Below are 27473 nucleotides of genomic sequence, written 5' to 3' on the forward strand. Positions count from 1 at the left end.
TCAAATGCCTTTGCATAGTCAATAAAACACAAGTAAACATCTTTCTGGTATTCTTTGCCTTGAGCCAAGATCCATCTGACAACAGCTATGATATCCCTTATTCCACATCCTCTTCTGAATCCAGCTTGAACCTCTGGAAGTTCTCTGTCAATATACTACTGCAAACATTTCTGAATTATCTTCAGTAAAAAAAAGCAATAAAATAATAAAGTATATTTCCTAAACATCACGAGAACTCTGTATATAAAATGCATTAGGAGTTTTTTTTAGGCATCATGATGATCTCAGTAAATTCAACACCTTTTATAATTTATGGATACCCAATTTTAGAAACCCTTAATAATTTATGTACTGAGTAGTAAGTATAACCTTCAGTTTCATTTAAAAATTGATTTATGTAATTATATCATTTTGTATGTCAGAGTATATTTGTCATACTGTATCAGTGTAAATAAAGTGTTGTCTCATTACTCCTTTATTGGATTTTTTTAAATTGTGGTTTCGTATATGTATTTTTTGTGTATGTGTATATATGATAAATAACACATTTGCCAGTTCAGCTATTTTTATGTGAATAGTTCAGTGACATTAATTATGTTTGGCATGGCAGTTTCCAATTTCTTTTACTCACCCTTAACAGAAGCTCAGTGCTCTTTAGCAATAATTCTTCCTTACCCCCTCCCAGCTGCTCCTGGTAACCAGTGATAAACTTTGATCACTTAAGCATTTGCTTATTGTAGATACTTCAATGTCTCACTTACTTCACTTAGCATGTTTTCAGAGTTCATCCACGTTGCAGTATGTGTCAGAACTTCATTTCTCTCTTTTATGGCAAAAAAAAATATCCCATTGTATGTGTGTGTATGTGTATTTCACGTTTTATTTATCTGTTGATACACATTTAGATAATTTCTACCTTTTGATTATTATAACTAGTGCTACAGTGAACATAGGTGTACAAGTGTCAGTTTGTGTTCTTGCTTTAAATTCTTGTGGGTGTATACCCACAAGAGTGGAATTGCTGGTCCATATTGTAATTTTCCTTTTCTATGTGCTAAGGCTCCATGGTGGTACAGTGGTTAAGCACTCAGCTGTGGTTAACCATTCAGCTGGTAATCAAAAGGTTGGCAGTTCAAAACACCAGCTGCTCTGAAGGAGAAAGATGTGCAGGTGTGCAGTCTGCTTGCATAAAAATTGTGGAGGGAAAGGAGTGCAAACTTGGAAACCCTATGGGACAGTTCTACTTTTTGGGTCACTATGAGTTGGAATCTACTCCATAACTAAGCATTTTTTCATGTGCTCACTGGCCATTTATCATCTTTGATGAAATGTCAGTTCAAATCCTTTGCCCATTGTTGAATAGGTTCTTTGTTTTTTTGCTGTTGAATAGTTATATTTTCTTATAAAAATTTCAATTTTTTATACACTAATATTTGACAAACTAATGTAAACAAAACTGTCAAGGCAAAAACTCGAAATCGTCATTTATGGTAATTTCTAGATACAGTATAACTTTCTTTAATTTGTGACATTTGCAAGTTTAAAATTGTCTTTACAAAGTGATAGGTTGTGGAATAATACAAATGAGTTTATAATCTTTAATCATTATTTTTCATCTTTCAGTGCCTCAAAAGAAAAAACAAAACCAAAGCAAACACTGCCGTTGAGTCGGTTCTGACTCATAGCTACTCCATTGGGTTTCCTAGGCAGTAAATCTTTACAGAAGCAGACTGCCCCATCTTTCTTCGGTTGAGCAGCTCATGGGTGTGAACCATTGACCTTTTAATTAGCAGCTAAATGCCTTAATCACTACACCACCAGAATTCCTATTTTTAATGCCTAGTAAACAAAATTAAACTTTCTTCAAATTATGCTGAACATTTGTCAGTCTTTAAAAATGATAATGAAAAATAGTCTTTATCCCTCTACCCTCCGTTCTCAGACTAAGAATTTGAGTTGTGTGTTATAAATCTTTTTGATTAGGAACCTGAGACTTAATCTTTTAATGACTTCATTTTATTTACTCTTAAAATTTAAGGTGTCAGGGGAATAAATAATGTATTCAAGAAAAGAAGAAGGGAATTAAGATACAGATAACAAGTAATTGTTGTAGAGTCAATTCTGACTCAGTGACCCTGTAGGACAGAGTAGAATTTCTCCATAGGATTTCCAAGGCTGTAAATCTTTGCAGAAGCAGACTGCCGTATCTTTTTCCTGCAGAGCAGTTATTGATTGGAACTGTGATCTTTTGCTTAACCGCCAAGTGCTTAACCACTGCACCGTCAGAGCTCTTAAGTAATATATTAGGAGACAAGATAACAGTGGATAAGCAATTCAAGAACTTAGTCTTGGAGAAGGGGAAAGTCTTAACTGATAAATAAATTATTAAGTAGTCTTATCAAGAAATTGATAAAATTATCAGAGCTCACCAGTCAAAAGAAAGCCACGTCTGGAAGTGTTGTGCAGAAGTCTTTCAAACTTCAAAATTCCAGTATAATTCTAGTACTGTTGCAGAACATAGAGTAAATAAAACTTTCCAGTCTTTTATTTTATTTATATGTACTGATAACTTGTCCAGACTAAAGATAACATCACAAAAAGAACATTTTTTATTTTAAGTGCTCAAAATAAAATCTAGCAGTATATTAAGTCATAATATGCCATTATCCTTGGGGTTCATCCCAGGAATTTAAGAGCAGTTCAGTATTATATGTGTTTTGTTACATATTTATTTCAAGCTAAAGTAGATTTAAAATAAAAATTAAAAACTTAAGCTCATCAAATTGGAAGCAGATATTTATAAAACATATATTTCCCGAAGGAGCTATAGCCAGAATAAAGAACTCCTGCAACTTGATAATAAAATGATAAACCTGATTTTAAAAGTTGGGAACATGTCCGTGGGGTTAAAAATATCATGAATAATACTAAGATATTTGCCCTTTTGACTCTCACTTTCTTCTAAGTGCACGGTGCAATTTTCCAGAGGCTACCTGACATGTAATATCCGAGCAGATTGAATGCAAAAGCAAATATGAGAAGCCAGCTATTTTAATCAGACATTAAAGAAATTTGCAAATACGTGAAATAGTGCTACTCTCACTTAAAAAATTGGAGACTATAGATATGTATTTTTAAATATTTTATTAATATGCAATGGGTTTATTGCTATTTTTAAATTTTTGTTGATAAATACAGATATAAATTTCATCTTACTTATCACAATCTATTTAGAATTAATATTATACCACTTGATTAATTTTGTAAACCGTTTAATAGCATGATTCCATTTATCTTCCTACTGTTACTTGTGCTAGTGTTTTTATATATTTGTATGTATGTATGTTTCCATAATGTAGTAGTGTTGATAGTTTGAAGAAGAAAATATCTTTTAAATATAGCTATTCATGTATCAAAATGTTTACCATTTCTGGTGACTTACTCCTTTCTGTAGATCAGCATTACCATCAGGACTTCATTTCTTTTTATGGCTGAGTTAGTAGTCCACTGGAAGTATATACCACATTTAGTTTATCCGTTTATCTCTTGGTGGACATTTGAATTGTTTCTACCTTTTGGCTATTGTGAAAAGTGTGAACCTTGGTGTATGGGCTTCTGTTTGCATTCCTGCCTTCACTTCTTCTGGTTATGTTCCTGGAATTGAGATTGCTGGGTCCTATTAGAGTTCTGTGTTCAGCTCTTTGAGAAACTGCCAAACTGTTTTCCATTGTGTCTGTACCATTTTACGTTTTACCCACCAGCAGTGGATGAGGGTGTAGCTTTTTATTCAGTACTGTTGATTACCATGGTCCCTCAATGAATATTGATGCAGCCTCTTCCTTCTGTGGTTCACAGTCAAATACCTTAGGCGCTGTGCCACCAGAGCTCCTTAAACATCACCTACTGTGTGCTAAATTATATGGAAAGGACACAAAGGAAGAACTTCTCTTTGCCCTCCTTCAAGGAGTGTTTCAACTGGTGGCCATATAAGTAAACTTAATCCAGGTATAAATACTAACAAGAAGGATGTATGTACAGAGTGCTTTGGTAGCATAGAGTAGAACTAACTTTTTCTACTGGAAATCAGTGGGAAAAAATTATAAACCACATCCAAAGAGCATATTAATCAAAGATTCCTTTTATACCTTTATTTGTATACTATTTATGATAGAAGCTTGTTACACGCTTATTGAAATTTTCTGGGCAGAAAAGTTAATGTTTCTACATGTATATTTTTCTGTGTTTAAACACCCTACCCCCCTCTTCTTTGTATTACAGTCTTGGCCCTCTAGTGAGTAAAGTGAAAGAATACCAAGTAGAAACAATTGTAGATACCCTCTGCACTAACATGCTTTCTGATAAAGAACAACTTCGAGATATTTCAAGTATTGGCCTTAAAACAGTAATTGGAGAACTCCCTCCAGCTTCCAGTGGTAAGCAAGAGTACTTTTTCAACCTATTTTTTTAGACCTTTTCACATGGAGGTCTTTCTCCTCTACCTTTTTATCTTCCTAGTTGGGGAGGGAGAGGTGTGTCTGTCAAAGGGTAGACATCCCTTTGAACATTTAAGAAAAATTAAAGTCTGAAGTCTTATTTTGGCTTCAAAGTCAATTTAGTTCTCCATATTAAATGAGTATTATTTTGATTGAATTTAAGTATATTATGTTCTGAAGGATTTTTCTGTGTTGGAGATTTTATAGTGCTGTATGTACCATGACTACAGAGAAGAGTTAATAACACTAATTTATCCACTTAATGGAAAAAAAAAAGCCAAAATCATGAGTTACTTCTGATTAGCTGTTTTCAGTGCTTTTTTTGCGTCAGAATTGACTATGTAAAACAAGACAGTTAACCATAATTGTGTTTGTGAATAATTCAGTTTACTAGTAGCTTTAATTGTGGCTGAGCCTTCCACTGCTAAAAAAAATTAAAACTGTGATTAATGAATTTGCCAGCTAATTAGCTGTTGGCTTCTGACAGAAATGTCTAATATGGTAAGTTTTAGAATTGGTCTTGACTACTAAGATGTTGGCTAAAATTAGCAGGGTTAAAGTTATTGTCTAGTCTGCAAATAAGGTGAAGGAAAACATCTTTCCAGTGAGTGAAGATACTTAGATTGGTAATAATGTCAAGGTGTATTGTTTTCATTCATTTACTTAACAGATTTTTATCATTCACTGGGCCAATTATAAGGAACTCTGGTGGCATAGTGCCTAAGGCATCTGACTGCTAACCTGAAGGCTGGCGGTTCAAACCCACCAGCCACTCCTCAAAAGGAAGGTTGGGCAACCTACTTCCCGTAGAGATACTGCCTTGGAAACCCAAAGAGGGCTGAGGTTTTTGGGAGGCTAATTATAAGGCACTCTGCTGGCCTGGTGCCTAAGGCATTTGACTGCTAACCAGAAGTTTGGCGGTTAACTTCCCCCAGTCACTTGGCAGAAGGATGATGGGTCAGTCTACTTCAGTAAAGATTTACTGCCTCAAACCCAGTGGGGGTTGCTGTGAGTTGGAATTGACTTGATAACAGTGAGTTTTGGGGTTTATGCTAAATAATACGGAGTCCTGGTAGCACAGTGCTTAAGCACTAGGCAGCTAACTCTGAAAAATTTAGTATTTTAAACTCACTCCCCAGGAGAAAGATGTGATAGTCTCTTCCTGTAAACATTACAATCTTGGAAACCCTATGGAGTATGTTCTCTGACCTATAGAATCACTAGGAGTCAGAATTAACTTGACACCAATTTTTTTTTTTATTGCTAATTATCATGCTAGTTGCTTTATATGTATTATTTTATTTAGTCTAAACATCAAGAATGAGAGGTCTTCATATTGCTGCTTTATAGATAAAGAATCTGTAATTTCATAGGTTATATTAATATATTAATTCACCCTAAATTTCAAGTACCTGGTTGAATGGAGATTCAATCCCTTATCTTTTAATCCAAAGCTGATGCTTTTCCACTCTATCAAACCAGTGCTTTTTTACCTTTAATAAGTAATTACTTATTTTAATAAAGTATGTATTCTACCTATAATTATAAAAGTTATATTGATATTTTCCTCTCATTGAAATATATTTGCATTTAGTAGCTGGGTTTTGGTTCTAATAAGAATTCTTTTAACCATTCAGAGTTTCACTTTCACTGTTTCTTGTTCCTTTTGTTTCTCCTACCTTTGGTAACAACCTGATTTATTTTAAAATACAGGTAGCCCTCTGACTTGTTAATGGGTTATGTTCTAACAACTCCATTGTAAGTCAGTTTGACTTAAATTGAATACTTCATTTTTTTTTTTAACATTTCATTGTTATTGGCTTTTATTAATCTTTATATATCCAATCTTTGTTTGGTGTTAGCAGTTGGAAACCCAGAAAAAAAGCCATTGAGTCGATTTTGACTCATAGCTACCCCCATAGGGTTTCCAAGGTTGTAAATCTTTGCAAAAGCAAACTGTCTCATCTTTCTCCTACAGAGCTGCTGGTAGGTTCAAACTGCCAACCTTTTGGTTAGCAGCTGAATAATGCCTTACATAGTGCCAACAGAGCTCCTAGGAGTTAGAAGCATCACATGTAAACTTACAGATATGATGACATCAGCAAATTATGCCCTACAACTTTATATGTAGTACATATTAACTAACAATAAGATATACCCCAAAAAAGGACAGTCATAAGTATGGTTCCTCGTAACTCAAATATGTTGTAATTCAGAGACTACCTGTAGTAGTAATAACCCTGATTTATGAGTCTTCTGGAATAGCAGTTCTGCATTATAATGAATTTATGAAGTATCTGGGTTAGAAAGGACCTTATTAGAGTTTATTGTGACTAAATACTCAGCTGATACATAATCTTTATGAACTTCTGATAAGCAGTTGCTTATTTTTAAGCCAAAACTAGACGTAAAGATAGGCAAAAGCATAATGTTCCTAAATAAAGTCAAGCAATCTTGTGAATCATAGTCAGCTATCAGATTCTTTTAAATTAAGCGCTAGAGCTCAAGATGTGTATGTGTGGTATATTTTAATGTTTAAAAGAAGTCACTGGGTGGCACAAATGGTTAAATGCTTGGCTACTAACAAAAGTTGGTTCAAATCTACCCAGAAGTGCTTGTAAGAAAGGCCTGGGAGTCTACTTCTGGAAGATCAAAGCTATTGAACCTGTGGAGCATCATTCTACTCTGAGGCACAGAGGATTGGTATAAGTCAGAATTAACAGTTACAGATGCTAAAATAGCAGCCTTCAGTAGAAAATTCATTACTTTCCAAACTAGAAGTGCAAGCACAATAGCTACTACTGGCTCCTTAGCTGGTATTCATGATAGTACATGAAAATACTTGTTCAGTAGAGCCTATTAAATCTGTGTGTCCCTATGTCTTGTACTTCCTTTACAGTTATATTATCTTTAATTCTTGTTTATGTCTAATTATTTTAATAAAAAGTGACCTTTTAGATACACATTATTTTTCTAGTCAGACTTCTTGAGTCTCCTCAAGTTTAGAGTTACTGAATATTTGGTAACCACCATGAGTATAAGGTAGAATTATGCTTACCTTGAAACTATTACTGAATTCTTATCTGTGCAGGCTCTGCATTAGCTGCTAATGTATGTAAAAAGATTACTGGACGTCTTACCAGTGCAATAGCAAAGCAGGAAGATGTCTCTGTTCAGCTAGAAGCCTTGGATATTATGGCTGATATGTTGAGCAGGTAAGTGTGCCTATTTGCATTTCTAGTAATACAAAATGTGCATTTATTACAGCCCTTCCTTCCTATAAATATAATAAAAGTCCAAAATTATTCATGATTAAAATTGTGGCTATTTTATAAATGTGTGTGGTTGGTATTAAGGGAGAAGTAAGTTCACTCTGATCATGTAATGTTGCATAGCAGACATGTTTTTTGTAGTTTTAAAAAGTAATAAAATTTGTGATTTAAATGTTTCAGCACAGATTTCCTTTTTTATTACTCTTGTATTTTTGAGTGTAATGATCGATTTAGATAAGGAGGTATGCTAGTGGGAGTAGCAAATATTCCAGTTAAAACAGTGCTGATAAACTCCAGCATCCATATTTTTGAGGGGGTAGGAGCTTGGTTTTATACATATGTTGCTTTTTTACTTTCACCTGAAGTTTAACTAGAAGCTAGACTTAATCAACTCTTAGTGAAAAATATCATAGAAAACCTGTCAATTTCAGTTTATCCCTGTTTCTAATGGTCATTATAGGTTATTATTTGTATACATGTTACTTGTGGTTAACTCAGTTCAACTAGAAAATAATTGTGTTACCTTCATGTTGTACATATGTAATAAAAGAGGAGCTATCATCCTTACATACTGAGTTTATAGTTTAGTATAGGATATAAGAAAACAAATAGCTATAATACAGTGCAGAATGGGGCTAAATACTAAGTGGGGGTAAAGGGTGTTTTTGAGTTTAAAACAGAGGATCCTACTTGATGGTAAGAAGTAAATTTTTATGGGAGAAGTGACGTTTGCATTGAGTATTTAAGAATGGCTAGTAGGACTTACACAGGTGGCTGTGCCCAGGTGTAGAATACATCAGCAAAATAATATTGGGATTGGGGAACCTTGTATTTTTGTTGTCCAGAATATAGAGTGAATAAGGAAAGTAGGATGTCATTGTGCTGTGTTGGTGTAGGTTAGAAATTTATACTTAATTTGATAAATAGTTAAAATCTAGCCAGAGTTTATGCTCTGTTATTTTACCATTAGCACTATCTTGGCCCATCATAGATTCTTTGACTCATACTGACTCATTGAATTGCACATCTGAGATGGTTGAAAGGGAGGGGTTAGACTAACAGACTCAGTGAAACTTAATGTATAGATGTATAGAGGAAAGATAGCGGGAGGAGACAAGATGGTAATAATATTTTGAGCAATGTGAGGTACCCCTTCCCCTAAAAAACAAACAAACAAACATAATCAATAGAAAAAATAATTTAGAGATCTGGGAAGGAGAAAACTGACAAGATTTTTTTTTTTTCTTTTTTCTTTTTAATGTGCACCTGATCCAGTTGTTTGAAAATATGAAATTGGGAACATTTGTCTAGAATCCAGAGGATAGTTTGGGTATACACATTTCAAAATTGTTTGGCTTGCATTTTTAGTTGAATTTATAGAGATAGTGAGAATACGTAGTTCTTTTCATTCTGAATTTGGTTTGGTCTCTCTTAAATTTATACTCTTTGAATATTTACATTGATTTCAGAGGCCAAACATTTCAGTAGTGCTCAGGCATCTTGAATTCATTTGTTGTTTTCTTTCTTTTTTTATTTTATTTTAAGGCAAGGAGGACTTCTTGTTAATTTCCATCCTTCAATTCTGACCTGTCTACTCCCCCAGTTGACCAGCCCTAGACTTGCAGTGAGGAAAAGAACAATTATTGCTCTTGGCCACCTGGTTATGAGCTGTGGAAATATAGTTTTTGTAGATCTCATTGAACATCTGTTGTCAGAGCTATCCAAAAATGATTCCATGTCAACAACAAGAACCTACATACAGTGTATTGCTGCTATTAGTAGGCAAGCTGGTCATAGAATAGGTAAGAAATGTTTTTAATGTTTTAAAGTTTAATTTAAAACATTATTGCTGAGTGTTTTAAGAATCAGTATGCTTTTCTTAGGTGAATACCTTGAGAAGATAATTCCTTTGGTGGTAAAATTTTGTAATGTAGATGATGATGAATTAAGAGAATACTGCATTCAAGCCTTTGAATCATTTGTGAGAAGGTAAGTTTTTTAGATCTCTATACTTTTATTTTGTTCTTTAAGAACAGAATGGTAGTTAAGATCTAGATTAGGTTTGTAAGGAGCACAGCTTATTCTACTGGCTTTTTGGACTTTACATATGTTCTAACGTGTTTCTCATTGAACAGTACACTAACAATAGTACAAGTGAGTGTCATCTCACTAATTTAAATGTAGTCTTCACATTTATTTTGAAAGTGTTCCCTTTTCATTGTTAATAACCTTATTTAAAGAATTTGGAGAAAATATTTTACAATTATCTTTGGTTAGGTTTAGCTTCTTTAGAAGAGAATCGATGCTGATACAGTAATATAATTTCTGTCCTAAAAGAGCAGCAGGGTAGATTAATTGCCTGGCCAGAAACACAGTGAATTTAATGCTTTTCAATAGTTTTTAAAAAGGTTTGTTGTGCTAAATCATCCTTTTTGCTAAGGCACTGGTTATCATTTTGGAAACTTTGGTTCTAATACTTTTTAAAAAGCTTCATAAAAAGTGTGCATTTATGTACTTGAAAGCCAGGTATTTTGCCTTTGGCCAGCATTGACAATATAGTAACACAATCTCTCGAGACTGCAATGACTGTTAGTGCAGTAATCCTCTGGCACTCTTATCTTAGAGAAATGACCTTACATTAAGTTGTTAAAAATCAGAAAATCTTAGGTTCATTTCCATCTCTTTAATCATACAAATAATTTGTTGGCTATCTAGGCATTTATATATTCTGTCTTCTTAACACGTAACTGAAAGACCAAATCTAGATGAATGCGTACTTTTTCACAGATAATCCTAGTTGCTGAAAAACATGTTCCTCTGGGTTTGATCTAGTCACACCTTGAGAAGATTGAACATAATACAGATTTCTCTCTATACTACCCCACCTTAACCATGAGATACCACTTGTTGTAAAAATTGCCCTGATCTCAGAGATACTAACATGAAAAAATAGTTAAAATTAATTATAATTTGTAAGGTAAATCTTTTAAGACATGAAATTCATAGAATAGAAAAAGCAAACATAATTTGGTGTTTAAGAGGTGAATTACTTTTGTAATTCCCTTTTCTACGTAAAAGGGAAAAAAATTTGGTATTAAAGCAAAATGTGGCAGATTTTGAAATCGAGGAAAAAAGTACAGTAATTCAAAGGTAGCTTCTGTTTTTCCTTTAGATGCCCTAAGGAAGTATATCCTCATGTTTCTACCATTATAAATATTTGTCTTAAATATCTTACCTATGACCCGAATTATAATTATGATGATGAAGATGAAGATGAAAATGCTATGGATGCTGATGGTGGTGATGATGATGATCAAGGTATTTCAAATTAAATAGAAGGAATTTGTTAAATTTTCATGAAAGGGCCAGTGATTTAGATGGGACAAGGATTTTTATCGCAAATATTACTGTTTGTTTTTTCATAGTAACAAGAATGAAAATAAGTCAATATTGGTCAATAACAAATTCATTAAATTATAGTGCATCTATGTAGTGAACTGCTATGCAACATGTTCAGAATCTTGTTTTAATAAAATATTTAAAGATGTGGAAAATACTCTCTTAATTTTAGTGAAAAAGTGAGCAATAAAAATTACTCCTGTGTTCCAATTTCATTTTCTTTTTAAATATATAGAATAAAAAAAATGATGTTGCTACTAGCTTTTCCTTGGTTAGCAGATATATATATATATATATATATTGTTCTTTATTATTATTCACATTTTCTTAGCATATTTGTGAGGATGAAATCAATAGTATAAAAAAAATGTACTTGTAAAATGCACATACTCAGTTTTATAAGACTGTTAGCTTGCATATGAAAGACTCTTTTGACTTTTAGTCTTTCAAAGCTCTGGTAGCATAGTGGCTAAGGCACTTGACTGCTAACCAGAAGGCTGGCAGTTCAAACCCACCAGTCACTCCTTGGAAGGAAGATGGGGCAATCTACTTCTGTAGTGATACTGCCTCAGAAACCCAAGGAGGGGTCACTATGAGTTGGGTCTGACTCGACAGCACATAACAACAGCAACAACATGTTACTTTCATGAATAACCTAAACATTATTCTTGAGGCTCCTAAGATTAATGTCATAGTGCTGTGATTTGTGCTTTATTTTATTTTATTTTTTTGGAAAGCACTTTAAGTGATAGTGGTTGCATAGTTGTTTCTGCTTGTGCTTGGAATATCAATGGAGATGTTTTAAATGGGTAAGTTACTAGATATATAAAAACCAAACTCACTGCAGTTGAGTTGATTCTGACTCATAGCGACTCTTCCTTGGGTTTCCAAGGCAGTATCACTACAGAACTAGATTGTCCAGTTTTCCTTCTGAGAAGTGGCTGGTGAGTTTGAACCGCCAGCCTTCTGGTTAGCAGTCACATGCCTTAGGCACTACACCACCGGAGCTCCTACTAGGTATATGGATATGTGAATTTCCTGTTACTTTTGGTAGTATTCTTTAGTTTGATTCTTTTTGTTGTTGCTGAGAATATACACAGCAAAATACGCATCATTTCAACCCACTCCTCCAGTGATAGACAAGATTGCTAGTCTGGTCTATCTCAGCAGCCTTATACCTTTATTTGCTTCCAGGATACCATTCTTTATTATTTTATATTATATTATATTCTCCTACCTCTAGCCCTTTCTTTGTTATTACTCCTGAGTCTTTCACACCAGTTTTTCATCTCCTTGACCATTAAACTTTGGAGTATCCCAGAGCTTAGTCCTTAGACACTTACTTTTTGTACTCTTGCTATCTTGTTGAACTCAACCCAAATTTATCTTTACCTCAGATCTCTCTGTGAACTCAGAGTTCATATATCCAACTGATTATATTGCTGCTTAAATGTCTAAAATATCTTCGCCATAGTCTTTCTTTAAAAGAAAGACTAAAACCTCGTTTTTCTTTAGCTTTTTCTGTGTATGAATGGCAGTGCCATTCTTCTTAGATGCTTTGTTCAAAAACATTGGGGCTTTATTTGATTCCTTTTTGTCAAATATACCTCCTCATCTGTTTTCCTATCTCAGGGCTTTCCTCTTATTGTCCATTCTCAGCATTTGAAAAAAAAGAAATTCTCTTATATGCATTATACCTAATATATTTATTTCTTTCCATCATAGTGTTACTATAATACATACAATCAACATAATTTCAGTGATTAGAACGTTTGTTAATTTCATATATGCTTGTTTTCAGTAAAGCTTGTATTTCTGAAATGCATTTCCCGTAGTGTATTGACATAGGAAAAACTTTATTTGCTTTGAAGTAGATGGTCTATTTTGACAGTATCTTTCAACTTTTATTTTGAATAGATGTTGATGAATTAATCAAATGCCTTAGGTTTAGCGCTGTTTGCTTGGGAATTCCTACAGTGTGCTAAGGCAAAATTAAGTAAATCTTCTGGAGACTGGAAAATTTTATTATGTATCCTAGATTTTCCTAAGGCTACATTTAGCTTTTGCTTCGCTAATAGGAGGAATCCCTAGGTGGCCCAAATGGCTAATGTGCTTGGCTGCTAACCAAAATGTGGGAGGTCCAGGTCCTCCCCGAGGCACCTTGGAAGAAAGGCCTACTTATTTACTTCTGGAAAATCAGCCATTTAAAGTCCTCTGGGCTACAATTCTACATTGATATACATGAGATCCCCTTGAGTTGGAATCAGCTTGATGGGAGCTGGGGGACAAAATGGAAAAAGTCTAGTTGGCATATAAGTCAATGAAGAGATGACATCATCTTTTCCTCCCCACTAAAGAATTATTTCAGGGCTATACCCTAACTAAAAAACTAAATTGTTAGATGATTGTAGACTTTGTCTTGAGAACTGCTAATATTTTTACCACCTTCCTGGCTTCATGTTACTGAACTGATTCAGCCTGATGGTGTTAGAAGGAAATAATTTTTTTTATAGATTCCACATATGCAAAAAGTTATCTACCAGATAGAAATAAGTAAGATACGATTCTTAATGCTTATACTTGGCGTATTGATTAAGGCTTAACATAAGGAGTTGGGAGAAGATAATGCTCTGTTGTCAAGTGGGCAGAATTTTCTTCTTGTAATTAAGATGAAATCTTGGAAGTTTTGAGAATATGTATATTTGTTCCTAATAGCCTATCAACAAATTTAGTAAAAAGCCTTGCAGTCACAAAGAAATCTATTGAAGGATTGCTTTTTCCCTCTAGAAATAGTCCTACTTGTCTCTTTTACGATATACTTTTCTTATGATCAATAACCTGTTTACATAAAAAATTTCTCTTTAGGGAGTAATGATGAATACAGTGATGCTGATGACATGATTTAGAGAAGAGCTGGTAACATTTTTTGCATCACATCATCTGCTTCATTGGTTATCTTATAAACTTCATGAAGTGTTTGTTTGATTTTCCTGAAGTGTGCAGTGAATTTTTCTAAATGAAGTGTTCATATTGTTTCAAATGCTGGGAAATTTATCTTTTCACAAATCTTCATATTCTAAAGCTCAGTGTTTATTATTTTAAAGGTTAAATAAGCAGTTAATTACCCACAAATACAAAAATATTTTAACAAATTAATTAAAAATATAGCCATGCTCATTTCTTTGAGGTAATTTATGTACAAATTTATGTAAGTAACAAACTATGTGTCTGTTAAAGTTCTAGTTATTTTCGAAACTTCCTGTTGCTGTATACATGTTAGTGAAAATTTAGAAAAACTTAGTTATGAATATCAATCCACTTTTGTATTAAACAATATACTTTTCTTACGATTAATAGCGTATTTACATTCAAACATCTCTTTAGGAAGTGATGATGAATACAGTGATGATGATGACATGAGTTGGAAAGTGAGACGTGCAGCTGCGAAGTGCTTAGATGCTGTGGTTAGCACAAGACATGAAATGCTTCCAGAATTCTACAAGACGGTCTCTCCTGCACTGATATCCAGATTTAAAGAGCGTGAAGAGAATGTAAAGGCAGATGTTTTCCATGCATACCTTTCCCTTTTGAAGCAGACACGTCCTGTGCAAAGTTGGCTTTGTGACCCTGATGCAATGGAACAGGGAGAAACACCTTTAACAATGCTTCAGAGTCAGGTTGGTTTTAAATTACAGTTAGAAAATAGTGATAATAAATGAGTTTTTATTTTAAATTGTGTTTTTATATATAAATGTGAGTTCAAATATATCTTTAGAGAACAGAAAGTTAAATATTACTTGTAGGATACTGCTATTAGAAGTGTAAGTTGATATGGGAATTGGAGCCATTTTTATTTAGTGCATTTAGTGCATAGTGATACCAAATACTTAACTTATCTTAGTTGACGTGTTCTTGATTTTACCTGGCAAACTATTGAAGTAATCTAAGATTTTAGTAATCTTTATTTTTGGCATTAATGGAGAAATCTTAGAGCTGTGGAGTCAGATGATACCTGGTCCTCACTTATCAACTGTCTTGTTCCTCATTTACTACCTTTCTCATTATCTGACATTTCACATGTATGACAACAGTAAAACTATTAAGACTGTTTTATTAGTGGTGTATATCTGGCAGTAACAAATGCTGAGGTGCAAGGCGAGAGTAATGCTTGCTGTGATGGTTAAGGTTATGTGTCGATTTGGCTGGGCCATTATTCTCAGTGTTTTGGCAGCTTTGTAATGATGTAGTCATCTTCCATCTTGTGATCTGATGCGGTCATCCTTCATTTTTGCGTAATGCTGATCTTCACCCAACAACCCAGTCTTTGGAACCTAACCATGTTGATGAGTGAGGAGAGGGTGTACTTTTATTTATAGTCAGCCTCACTCCTGTTTAGCTGTATGATGTTGGGCAAGTTATGAAATCATTTTTCTAAACTTCATTTTTCTCAATTGCAATAAGAGTTTACTTAGAAATACCTACCTCCCAAAGTAGTAAGATACGCAGTGCTCTGCTTAAGTATGCATACATAGTAAGGGCTTGATACAGGCCACAAATTATTATTATTACTAAAATGCACATTTCCCATTTTAGGACATTTTTTACAAAATCCTAAGCATGTCATCTGTAAAACTCCCATCCACATATTTAGTATTTAGTCTGGCATTTTCCTATCTTATTTACATTTTCTACCATAGTCTGTAGGGTACATACTATATGATCATATTTATAGATGATGAAACATGTTGAGAGGGACTAAATAACTGAACTATAGGAGGAGGAGAGCATACCATATCTGTCTTATTTCCAAATACAAAAAAATCAGACTGACTCACAGCGATTCCTCCTTGGGTTTCCAAGGCAGTATCTCTATGGAAGTAGATTGCCCAGTCTTCCTTCCGAGGAATGGCTGTTGGGTTTGAACCACCAACCTTCTGGTTAGCAGTCAGATGCCTTAGGCACTAAGCCACCAGAGCTCCCTTACTTTCAAATAGTGCAAATAAATTTTATGATAAAATTAAAAAATGAATGTTGAAGATTATAGAAGGGAATGAGATTAAGTGTATGATGACATAAGCAATTCAATTAGTTTATAGAAGTCAGCTACTATTTAAAATAGTAAATAGTATAAAAATTTTGAGGAGCTCTGGTGGCATAGTGGTTAAAGCACTGGGCTGTTAACCAGAAGGTCAGCAATTCGAACCCATCAATGGCTTCATGGGAAAAAGGAGGCAATCTGCTTCTGTAAAAATTTACAGCCTTGGAGAGCCTATAAAGGCAGTACTGCTCTGTCGTACAAAAGGGTCTCTGAGTCAGAATTGACTTGATGGCCATGGGTTTTCTTTGTTTTGTTTGATGGAGAATTAAGTAGATGTTTTCTTTGGTGTCTTGTCCTCAGATCATTGTTCAGTTATAGCATGCGTCTGTGTAGTTTTTTAAAAACCTACCTGCTTTGTTATTGAAGGATTTTCAGAAGCTCTGTCTATATCCTGGCATCAGTAAGGTTTATCAGTAGACATCCTAATAGATTTTATTAAAGTTTAAAGTTATTTTTGAAGTTTTAACAGAGCTTTGGAAAATTTAGAGTAGATGTATTCAAATCATACCTCATCTTTGTAGCCACATTTGAAATGAGATTGATTGATTGATTTCATTGTTAACAGCAAACTGGTAGAGGAAAAAAGACCATTTGAGCGTTACTTTTCTATAATTTGTCTTTTTCTCTTTGATGCTTATCTGCACTGTTTTTGTTCAAATTGCTATTTATAAATTATGCTCCTAAGATTTTGGTTGAAAAGTCTTACTTGGTTAGATTTCTATTCGATTTCTTGCTTTTCATAATTAAAAATTAAGCAAGGAAGACTGTTTTTGTCAGTCTGTAGAAAGCTAAATGATCACTCTTCTCTAATTTTTATTACATCAGTACCAAGCAAATAAAGTTACAAGGGAACATGTACTGGATGTGTGACAAACTTTGCTCATATGTAGTGTCTTATTAACAGTAGCAATAGTAGTAAATAGCTAAATTATGAAGTTAATTAAAAAAAAAAAAACAGGGGGATAGTCTCCCTTTTTCCACATCCCCCAAATTCATGTTAAATATGTTGTGGGAGGTACCAATGCTGAACGACTAATAAGTATGTGATAATTACAGGTTCCCAACATTGTTAAAGCTTTGCACAAACAGATGAAAGAAAAAAGTGTGAAGACCCGACAGTGTTGTTTTAACATGTTAACTGAGCTGGTAAATGTATTACCTGGGGCCTTAACACAACACATTCCGGTACTTGTACCAGGTATGAGAGTCATATTATATCCCTTTGGGAATCTAGTATAGTTTTTTTTTTTTAAATTAAGATACAGATAAGTTTGAAATAATGTTTCTTTCCAAAGGAAATTTTGTGACAACTTAATCTGCTCATAGAACTTTTTGTTTGTTTGTTTTTGGTGCCAAAACCCAGGATCATAGAACTTTTTAATGTAACCATTTTGAGCACCTGAAATTAGAAATTTGCAAGTAAAAAAAGTTTAAAATCTTTGGGTCCAGTATTTATCATGGATTGTGGCATTTCTGCTGCTTTGGGGATAATTTGAGGTAGAAACGAGCATTTTTTAGAGATTGGTTTCTAATTTTTTCTTTCTTAAAATATGCACAGAAATGATTGGATTTTTTGTTGGCTTTTTAGGAATCATTTTCTCATTGAATGACAAATCAAGCTCATCGAATTTGAAGATTGATGCATTGTCATGTCTATATGTAATTCTTTGTAACCACTCTCCTCAAGTCTTCCATCCTCATGTTCAGGCTTTGGTCCCTCCAGTGGTGGCTTGTGTTGGAGACCCATTTTACAAGATTACATCCGAAGCACTGCTTGTTACACAACAGCTTGTCAAAGTAATTCGTCCTTTAGATCAGCCTTCCTCGTTTGATGCAACTCCTTATATCAAAGATCTATTTACTTGTACCATTAAGAGGTTAAAAGCAGCTGATATTGATCAGGAGGTCAAGGAAAGGGCTATTTCCTGTATGGGACAGATTATTTGCAACCTTGGAGACAATTTGGGTTCTGACTTGCCTAATACACTTCAGATTTTCTTGGAGAGACTTAAAAATGAAATTACTCGATTAACTACAGTGAAAGCATTGACTCTAATTGCTGGATCACCTTTGAAGATAGATTTGAGGCCTGTCCTAGGAGAAGGGGTTCCTATCCTTGCTTCCTTTCTCAGAAAAAACCAGAGAGCTTTGAAGTTGGGTACCCTTTCTGCCCTAGATATTCTCATTAAAAACTATAGTGATAGCTTGACAGCTGCCATGATTGATGCAGTTCTAGATGAGCTCCCACCTCTTATCAGTGAAAGTGATATGCATGTTTCTCAAATGGCTATCAGTTTTCTTACCACACTGGCAAAAGTGTATCCCTCCTCCCTTTCAAAGATAAGTGGATCCATTCTCAATGAGCTTATTGGACTTGTGAGATCACCTTTGTTGCAGGGAGGAGCTCTTAGTGCCATGCTAGACTTTTTCCAAGCTCTGGTTGTCACTGGAACAAATAATCTAGGTTACATGGATTTGCTGCGCATGCTGACAGGTCCAGTTTACTCTCAGACTACAGCTCTTACTCACAAGCAGTCTTATTATTCCATTGCCAAATGTGTAGCTGCCCTTACTCGAGCATGTCCTAAAGAAGGACCAGCTGTAGTAGGTCAGTTTATTCAAGATGTCAAGAACTCAAGGTCTACAGATTCCATTCGTCTCTTAGCTCTGCTTTCTCTTGGAGAAGTTGGCCATCATATTGACTTAAGTGGGCAGTTGGAACTGAAATCAGTAATACTAGAAGCTTTCTCATCTCCTAGTGAAGAAGTCAAATCAGCTGCATCCTATGCATTAGGGAGCATTAGTGTGGGCAACCTTCCTGAATATTTGCCATTTGTCTTACAAGAAATAACCAGTCAACCCAAGAGGCAGTATCTTTTGCTTCATTCCTTGAAGGAGATCATTAGCTCTGCATCAGTGGTAGGCCTTAAACCATATGTTGAAAACATCTGGGCCTTATTGCTAAAGCATTGTGAGTGTGCAGAAGAAGGAACCAGAAATGTTGTTGCCGAATGTCTAGGCAAACTCACTCTAATTGATCCAGAAACCCTCCTTCCACGGCTTAAGGGTTACTTGATATCAGGTTGGTACTTAGCTTTTCTGATATAAAATTTATTTTACTGACAGTTCATTGCCTTGAAAAATGCCTAATGAAATTAAAACATCTCTATTTTGTTACATGTAGGAGCTGAGTATATGTCGAACAAGTACTACTGTTTTGTACGATATGGAGCCATATTCAAATGACATTTTGTTGTTACCGAGGATAGAAAGTATAACTGTATAGTAGTTAAATAAATTTTTTTCTTAAAATATGGAAAAGATATCTCTTGAATTAAGAGCTTGCTTAGTACCAACTATAATACTAAAATTGGTGAAACTACTTAGTTCAAATGAAGGATCCTAGAAGAGTTTTCAGATCTTTAGTTGTCTTTTTTTTAGGTCAAGTCAAGGTAATGCCATTTATTCTTAGAAATTGCTTTCTATCTTAGTAAAATATTTGAAGATCTTTTACTTGGTTCTATCTTGTGGGGGTTAGAAAGGTTTGTAAATTTTGTTCCTTTAGTGTCCCAAGAACAGTGAGAAATACTTTTCTTGGCCAAAGAGAATTTTAAGGAACTGAAGGCACTGGTATTATTTGAAGTGGTTTGAAAATGATAAAGCTGTCTGTGGGTTTTGTTGATTACATAACAATAGATTTGCAATTTATTTTTAATTAGGCTCATCATATGCCCGAAGCTCAGTGGTTACAGCTGTTAAGTTTACTATTTCTGATCACCCACAACCTATTGATCCACTACTAAAGAACTGCATAGGTAAGTGGAAAAAAGATAAACACATTGATAAACTTTTTTTTTTTTTTTTAAGATAGAGTTATTATTGTCAAGAAATCTTAATTAAAAAAATAACCAAGTAATTAAGATGCTTATGCAGGTAATCTGGTGGTGTAGTGGTTGAGGCATTTGACTACTAACCAGAAGGTTGGTAGTTTTAATCTACCAGCTGCTTTGCAGAAGAAAGATGGGGCAGTCTGCTTCCGTAAGTGGTGTGTTCTGGATCTCTGTCCTATTCCATTGTCTGTACCATTTCATCTTGTTTCTTTGTATGGACTGTGATGTTCTTTTGTCTCTGAGACATTTTGACATTGTGGTATTTAGATCTCTTTTAAGTGTTTGTGAAGAGCAGCTAAGGGTGAGTCAGAGTCTTCTTGGTGATCATTTATCCTTGCCCAGTTGGTTGAGAAGGAAGTGGTGGCTCTCAGTAAGTGAATCTGCAGGAGGTGCGGTTGTAGTTGTGTCATATGAGCACCATTGCCGACTCCTGCTCTGTTCTGGTTACCTAGTGCCACTCTGATGGGAAGATACCACAAATGGGATGGCCTTAACAAACAGGAGTTTATTCTCTTACAGTTTGGAAGCTTTAAGTACAAGTTCAAAGTGCCAGGCTCTAGGGACTGGGTGAAAGCCCCTCAACCTTGGGTCCAGCTCTGCCTCCTGCTTCCGGCCCACTGGACCCAGAGGCATTTCTTCACTCAGACAGCTGCTGGCTGCTGAGGCTGATAAACCCAAGGTTGACAAGTAATAAGGTACAGTCCCGATGTTACCAAACCACACAGCAGGCCATTAATTCAAGGCTATTGTAAGTCTTCAGGTTTGCAGTGCATGGCAGGCAGGCTGCTGAACAACAACATGGCTACATTCAGGGTTCAAGCATGCCATAAGCTAGACACTATCCTCAAGATTTCTCCTTATATACAGGAAGCTGACCATATCCCAAAGGCAGTTTACTCAGCTGTTTGTGGTAGATCCCACCATGGAGATGATTGCCAGTCTCATCATGGGGAGTAACTACCACCTGCTGCCCAGCCTCTCATCCAGGCCCAGCCGAGTTGACTCACAAATGTAACCACCACCCACTCAGACAAAAACAACACTTGAATAACCATCAAAAAAGTGAAAGCAAGTGGACAAAAAGCACGCCGTTTAAACACACGGTAACAATAATTGAGAAAGTAAAGGAACACACCGCACAATATCTGGGGAGAGGGCAATTAGAGTAAAAAGGTAGAGTAGGAAAATAATTAAGGAAAAAAGGTGAGAAATGCAAAAAGAAAAACAAGGAACAGAGTTAACCATGAAAAAGAAAAAAATGGTAACCAGGAACAGGGAACAGAGAAAAAGCTGAAAACTAGAACGTGGGAAGGGAAGAATAAAGAATAATAATTAAAAGGGCAATAATAATAATCAGTTTAAAGAGACAAAAGCAAAGAAACTTAAAAAAAGGGGTGGGGGTATCTGGGCAGGCTGAAGCAGGGCACGCAGGCTGAGTCAGAGCACACAGGCTGGGATGGAAATCTGCTGCCCAAAAGGTGGTTGGGAGTGAGGGGTGGCCACACCTCTATTCACCAAGAGGATGTGGGATATAAGTAACAAAGGGAATATCACACCTTTCCAATCATTCATGTCTGGAATGTCCTTGTGGTTCCCAGCAAGTGGAGCCTATTTCTTAGGTCCCTGGAATCTGGGAGAACACTATTGTTTTAAATATCTAAAATGGTTGAATTGCTTGTAAACATTCAAAATGGCTGCACCCTCCGGACAGGCAAAAGTCCAGAGCTCAGCCTGCCTTCCTCTTTGCTGCTTCCCCTTTTATTCATTAGCCACCAGTAGAGTCTTCTGTGTAGCCCCTGGCTAGCAGGGCCAATTTTTAGGTTAATTCTTAGGTCCTAACACCATTCAGCAATATCCAGGCTATCTGTGCTGTTAGGATCGCTGACAGACTGCATCTCCGTATGTCTCCTTTTTTGGTTTTTTCTTGCATGTTCTTCTACTAGTTGGAGTTTAGTCTACTTCAAAGCTCAGGGCTCCAGGATTATCTTCTGTATCTGTGTTTATTGGTTCCCCTTTTCTTTGTTGAAGAGAGTCTGTGTAGTCTGTCTGCCTGTTCCGCCATCTTACTCCTGCTTCCATAAAATTTTACAGCCTTGAAAACCCAATGGGAGTTGCCTGTGGCCATTGACACAATGGAAGTTAAGTTTGGTTTGTTGAGTTAAAAATGCTTATTAGGATCTGGTAATTGTGTCTCTGAAAAGACAGTTGATACTTTTGAATTACCTTTATTGTCATCCCTTAGTTTGAAATTATTACCAGATGATTTTGTAAATAACTAATTAGTGAATACATTAGGATGTCTTTAACAGACTCTAGATCCTTTTTGTATGAGCTCTGGTTGTGCAGTGATTAAAATGCTTTGCTGCCAGCAGAAAGGTAGGCAGTTTGAACCCAGTAGCTCCTCTGTGGGGGAAAAATGTGGCTATCTGCTTCTATACAGATTTACAGCCTTGGAATCTCTGTGGGACAGTTTTACTGTGTCCTATAAGGTTGAATTAGAATTGACAGCAGTGGATTGTTTTTTTTTCCACCATCTTATTTTGAGATCTAAATTATAGAATATTCTACTGATAGAAGAGTCCTTACAGGTCGTTTAGTTCAATCCTTCACTTGATTTAACTCTCTGTTCCTCCTTTTCTTTTTGATAGGGTATCTGCCTGTTATAAGAGGTCTGTCCACTGTCTGACAGTTCTCATTTTTAAATGATTGTTTCCGTTAATGGAAGCGTTACTTCTGTGCATAACTGCCATCCCGTTCTTGTAATTCAGAATTAAATTACCTTTTTTTTTTTAATATCATAGCTTTTCAGAGGTTTAGAGATAACAGTCATGTTCCGTATTCACTCTCAGCCTGTATTTTTTTAGCTAAGTATTCCTGGTTTTCTCATCTACCTATTCTTCATTTGACTTTGTTTCTAAAGCTATTTCCCCTCATTGTCTTACTTCTGAATCCTTACAAGCCCTGGTTTCTCAGTGCTTTGTTCTGTGGGTGAATTGAACCAAGAACAGGACTATTTCTAGACTAGCTCTGTTTCTCTTTCTGTGAGGACTTAGATATGTGGTCTTAGCAACAGAGATTCTCTTAGTCTTGATAGTATAAATTGCGTTTTTTACTCTTCATGTAAACTGCCATTAAACCTGTATGTGTGAGCCTTCACATACCACCTATTGCCATTGAGGCAATTCCAACTCAGAACTACCCTGTAAGACAGTAAAACTGCTCTGTAGAGTTTCCAAGGCTGTAATATTTATGGAAATAGATTATCACACGTTTTTCCTTTGCAATAGCTGGTGGGTTTGAACCACTAACCTTTTGATTAGCAGCTCAGTGCTTAACCACTACACTACTAGGATTCCTTCTTTACATGTTGTTGTTAGGAGCTGTCAAGTCTGTTCCAACTCATAGCAACCTGTGTACAACAGAAAGTAGTACTGTCTGGTCCTGCTTCCTCACAGTTGTTGCCATGTTTGAGCCCATTGTTGCAGCCACTCTGTCAATCCACCTTATGAGGATTTTCCTCTTTCACTGACCTTCTTCATTACCCAGCATGATGTCTTTCTTCAGGGAATGGTCTCCTGATAATATGTCCAAAGTACATGAGATAAAGGCTTGCCATTTATAGTTTTTAATGAGTGTTCTGGCTTTACTTCTTTCAAGACAAATTTATTTGGTCTTAGGCAGTCCCTGGTATACTCAGTATTCTTATACCAAGGCAGCAATTCTTCAAACTTGCTTATTCATTGTGCAGCTTTCATATGCATATAAGGCAATTGGAAATAACCATGGCTTGGGTGGTTGTTGTTATGTGCCCTCTAGTCAGACCTGACTCATAGCGACCCCTCCTTGGGTTTCTGAGGCGGTGTCACTACGGAAGTAGATTGCCCAACCTTCCTTCCGAGGAGTGGCTGGTGGGTTTGAACTGCCAGCCTTCTGGTTAGCAGTTAGGTGCCTTAGGCACTATGCCACCAGGGCACTCTTGGCCTGGGTTAGGCGTACCTTGATCTTCAAAATGACATCTTTGCTTCTCAACACTTTAAAGAGGCCTTTTGCAGCACATTTGCCCAGTCAATATGACATTGCAATTTCTTGACTGCTGCTTCCACGTATACCCAGTTAAAATTGATTTTGTTAGCTTTGCTCCATTTTTTTATTAAATTTAAAATCTCTTAATGCCATCATTCACTCCTTAATTGCCTTTAAGTTTGGGTCCATTATACATTTAATAATGTGTTGGGAGTGACTTAAGATAACTAAATGGATATAGCAAAAAGATAATTTGATCTGTCTAACCAATCTGAACTTTTCTCCTAGGTGTAAATGAATCTCACTTGCGCTACTAGGGCTCCAGTTTTCTGTTATTTCTTATAACCCTCAAATTACCAGAGGGATCTGTGGAAACGTCCTTGTAGTTGTTGGAAACAACCTGAAAAGGTGGAAAAGGATAAAGTTGGATAGAACTACTTCTTAAAATAATTTAAGAGAAGATACACACAAAGACTAGGGCTGTCTCCATTTCTGTGAAGACATGAATTGGCTTTTAGGATTTCTTAACAGTTTACAGCTTCCTTGTGTTCTGTTGTTTTCATCACTGGTTTCCCTAAAATTGATGTTGGCCAATACTCTCAAAACTCAGTTTCATGTCTCCTTGAGATTAAGGGAATGGAGATACAAGCAGGGAGGATGGAGGCATATGGCAGAGAAACTAGTATATTCCATGCCGTTCTTCAGTGGGCCATAAGGGGGAAGGGAGCAAATTTAAAAGAAGTACAGAAGAAGGTTGCCATTCAAAGTAAGGGGAATACAAGCACAAATGGAGTGCTATTGTTGGGACCCAGAACTAATTACTAATAACTAGTATCTTACAATACTAATAATTATATCTGAGAATATCCTTGCTTCCATTTTCCCACCCCGTTTTTTGCTTTGATATATTCACATTTTTAGTGTTGCACAAGCCAGGACAAAGAGGCCTGCACCACATCCCTAGAGACTCCTTTCCTGTTTGACACCAGGCCACTATTGTGCATCGTTGGTGTAGTTATTCAAGCAGGGGGTTATTCCAGTTTAATTCAGGGTTTGTGACTCTTTGAACATTAGCTCTAGCTAGGCAGCTTTTTGAAAATTGGCATTCTGGGGCCAAGGAATTGAGGACCACTCATCTTAGTCTGCACTACCATTTTGTCCATTATAAAAGCAGTTTTTGAGATGCTTTACTGAAAACATATATATGCTATTCTACTTATTCTTCTAATGTACCAGTCTCGTGAGTCTGTGCAAACAAAGAGGTGAGGGAATAGTCTGATAGATTTAAGTATCTCCTAAACTTTTTAAAAAAAAAATCTGATCTGAACTTTCATAAATGTCAACATTGAGTTTACCAATCTACAGTATCTGGGACCTTACTCTTCTCATTGTTAAAAATTGCTGTTGTAGTACACTCACGTCTACTGGCTCCTCTCTTTTTATTGTGTATGTATACTAAAATATTGCTGCTGGTAGTGTTGAGATCAGATGATGATAAATAATAGATGCATGTGCATCTTAGGTACATATCAGATACTTTGTTCAACAATATTGTTAATTCTATCTAATAGCCCTAAAGGTTTGTAATCCTCATTTTATAGACTGGGAACAGGCTCTTGCCTAAAGTAACTTGCACAAAGTCATAGAATTAAAAAGAATAGCTTGAATCACTATGACTGCAGAGATCTTTGCACTATAACATTTTCCCCATATCTCAAGTGCATATATTCTTAAATCTGTTTATAAATAGCTAGATATTCTCTTTGACTTTTTGTTCTATATTAAGTTGTATCTTTCTTCTTTTAATTCTGTCCTCTTATGAGCTCATGTAATTCTTACTGAAGATGGAAATAAAATAGGGCTTTTGGGAACATATTTGTCATCTGATAAAGGATATACATGTTAATAGTATTCTGTCTTTATCTATCATCACCTTGTTCATCTAATTTTGATTGTAGTTTTAAAATTCTTTCTTGTTGTTTTTAGACAAGTACTAGTTTTAAACTAAGGAAAATCAGTCAAGTTATTAATCTTTGTATCTGCTGACTCCCATCACGTCCCTTTGTCACCCCTCTCTCCATAAAGTATCTGAAAAAATAATACTGAGAAACTTTATGGGCTTTTGCTTCATGCCCTTTGCTATATCCATAGAGTGGATTATCAATTGAAAATATGCTCATCTTCAGAAACGATAGTTTCACTACTGCCAAAAGACGTATCATGGGTTCACTTCGTAATTTATCAGGTTCTTCCGTGACTTTCAGTGAAGAAATAACAATACCAACAATAATAAATTACCAGTTTAGAAAGAAATATAATGTATATTATGTTTTAAGACTACCATGACTGTGTTGCTTCTGTTAAAATCTTTCAGGTGATTTCCTAAAAACATTGGAAGACCCAGATTTGAATGTAAGAAGAGTAGCCTTGGTCACATTCAATTCAGCAGCACACAACAAGCCATCATTAATAAGGGATCTTTTAGATACTGTTCTGCCACATCTTTACAATGAAACAAAAGTTAGAAAGGAGCTTATCAGAGAGGTAAGTGAATTAGAGTACAGTGTTTATCTAGCTTATCTTTTACCTTTTTTACATTTTACTGTGGTAAAATATAATATATATTACATAAAAATTATCATTTTTACCTTTTGAATGTATACTTAAGGGACATATTAAGTATATTCATCATTGTGCATCCATCACCACTGTTTACAAAACTTTTTCATCACCTTAAATAGAAACTCTGGACCCATTAAGTAATTACTCCTCATTCTTCTCTTCCCTAGGCCCTGGTAGCCTTTAATCTACTTTCTCTCTCTAGGAATTTACCTGTTTTGGATATTTCATATAAGTGAAATCATACAATATCTGTCTATTTGTGTCTGGCTTATTTATTTATTTTTTTTCAGCATGTGTTTTCCAAGGTTAAAACGTGTTAGAATTTCATTTTTTCTTATGGCTAAATAATCCATTGCATATATATACACTATATTTTGTTTATTATTTATCTGTGATGGATACTTGGATAGTGTTTAACCTTTTGGCTATTGTGAGTAATGCTGCAGTGAACATTAGTGTTAAATACCACCATCCCTGTTTTCGAGTCTTCAAGGTATATATATACCTAGGAGTGGAATTTCTGGATTGTATAGTGATTTTATGTTTAATGGTTTTCTACAGACTGTTTTCTAGCAACCAGACCATTTTACATTCTTATCAGCAATACATGAAGGTTCCAGTTTCTCCACATCTTCATCAGCACTTATTTTTCCTTTTCTTTTTTTTTTTTTTTTTA

At 35.3% G+C, this 27473-nt stretch overlaps 1 protein-coding gene across 1 annotated transcript in view; it reads left to right on the plus strand.

Annotated features, from left to right (window-relative positions):
- Positions 1-27473, plus strand: part of CAND1 (cullin associated and neddylation dissociated 1) — a 57154-nt gene that overhangs the window by 18215 nt on the left and 11466 nt on the right. The window contains exons 3-12 of the mRNA XM_007957381.2: positions 4279-4433; positions 7585-7708; positions 9311-9567; positions 9649-9754; positions 10938-11083; positions 14549-14841; positions 17319-17460; positions 17851-19344; positions 19982-20077; positions 26550-26719. Coding sequence (XP_007955572.1) covers positions 4279-4433; positions 7585-7708; positions 9311-9567; positions 9649-9754; positions 10938-11083; positions 14549-14841; positions 17319-17460; positions 17851-19344; positions 19982-20077; positions 26550-26719 — 2983 coding nt within the window. The remainder of the gene's footprint in view (positions 1-4278; positions 4434-7584; positions 7709-9310; positions 9568-9648; positions 9755-10937; positions 11084-14548; positions 14842-17318; positions 17461-17850; positions 19345-19981; positions 20078-26549; positions 26720-27473) is intronic.

The sequence above is a fragment of the Orycteropus afer genome, unplaced genomic scaffold (assembly GCF_000298275.1).
Source record: "Orycteropus afer afer isolate SDZICR_OR568_19922 unplaced genomic scaffold, OryAfe1.0 scaffold00742, whole genome shotgun sequence".
Taxonomy (NCBI): Eukaryota; Metazoa; Chordata; class Mammalia; order Tubulidentata; family Orycteropodidae; genus Orycteropus; species Orycteropus afer.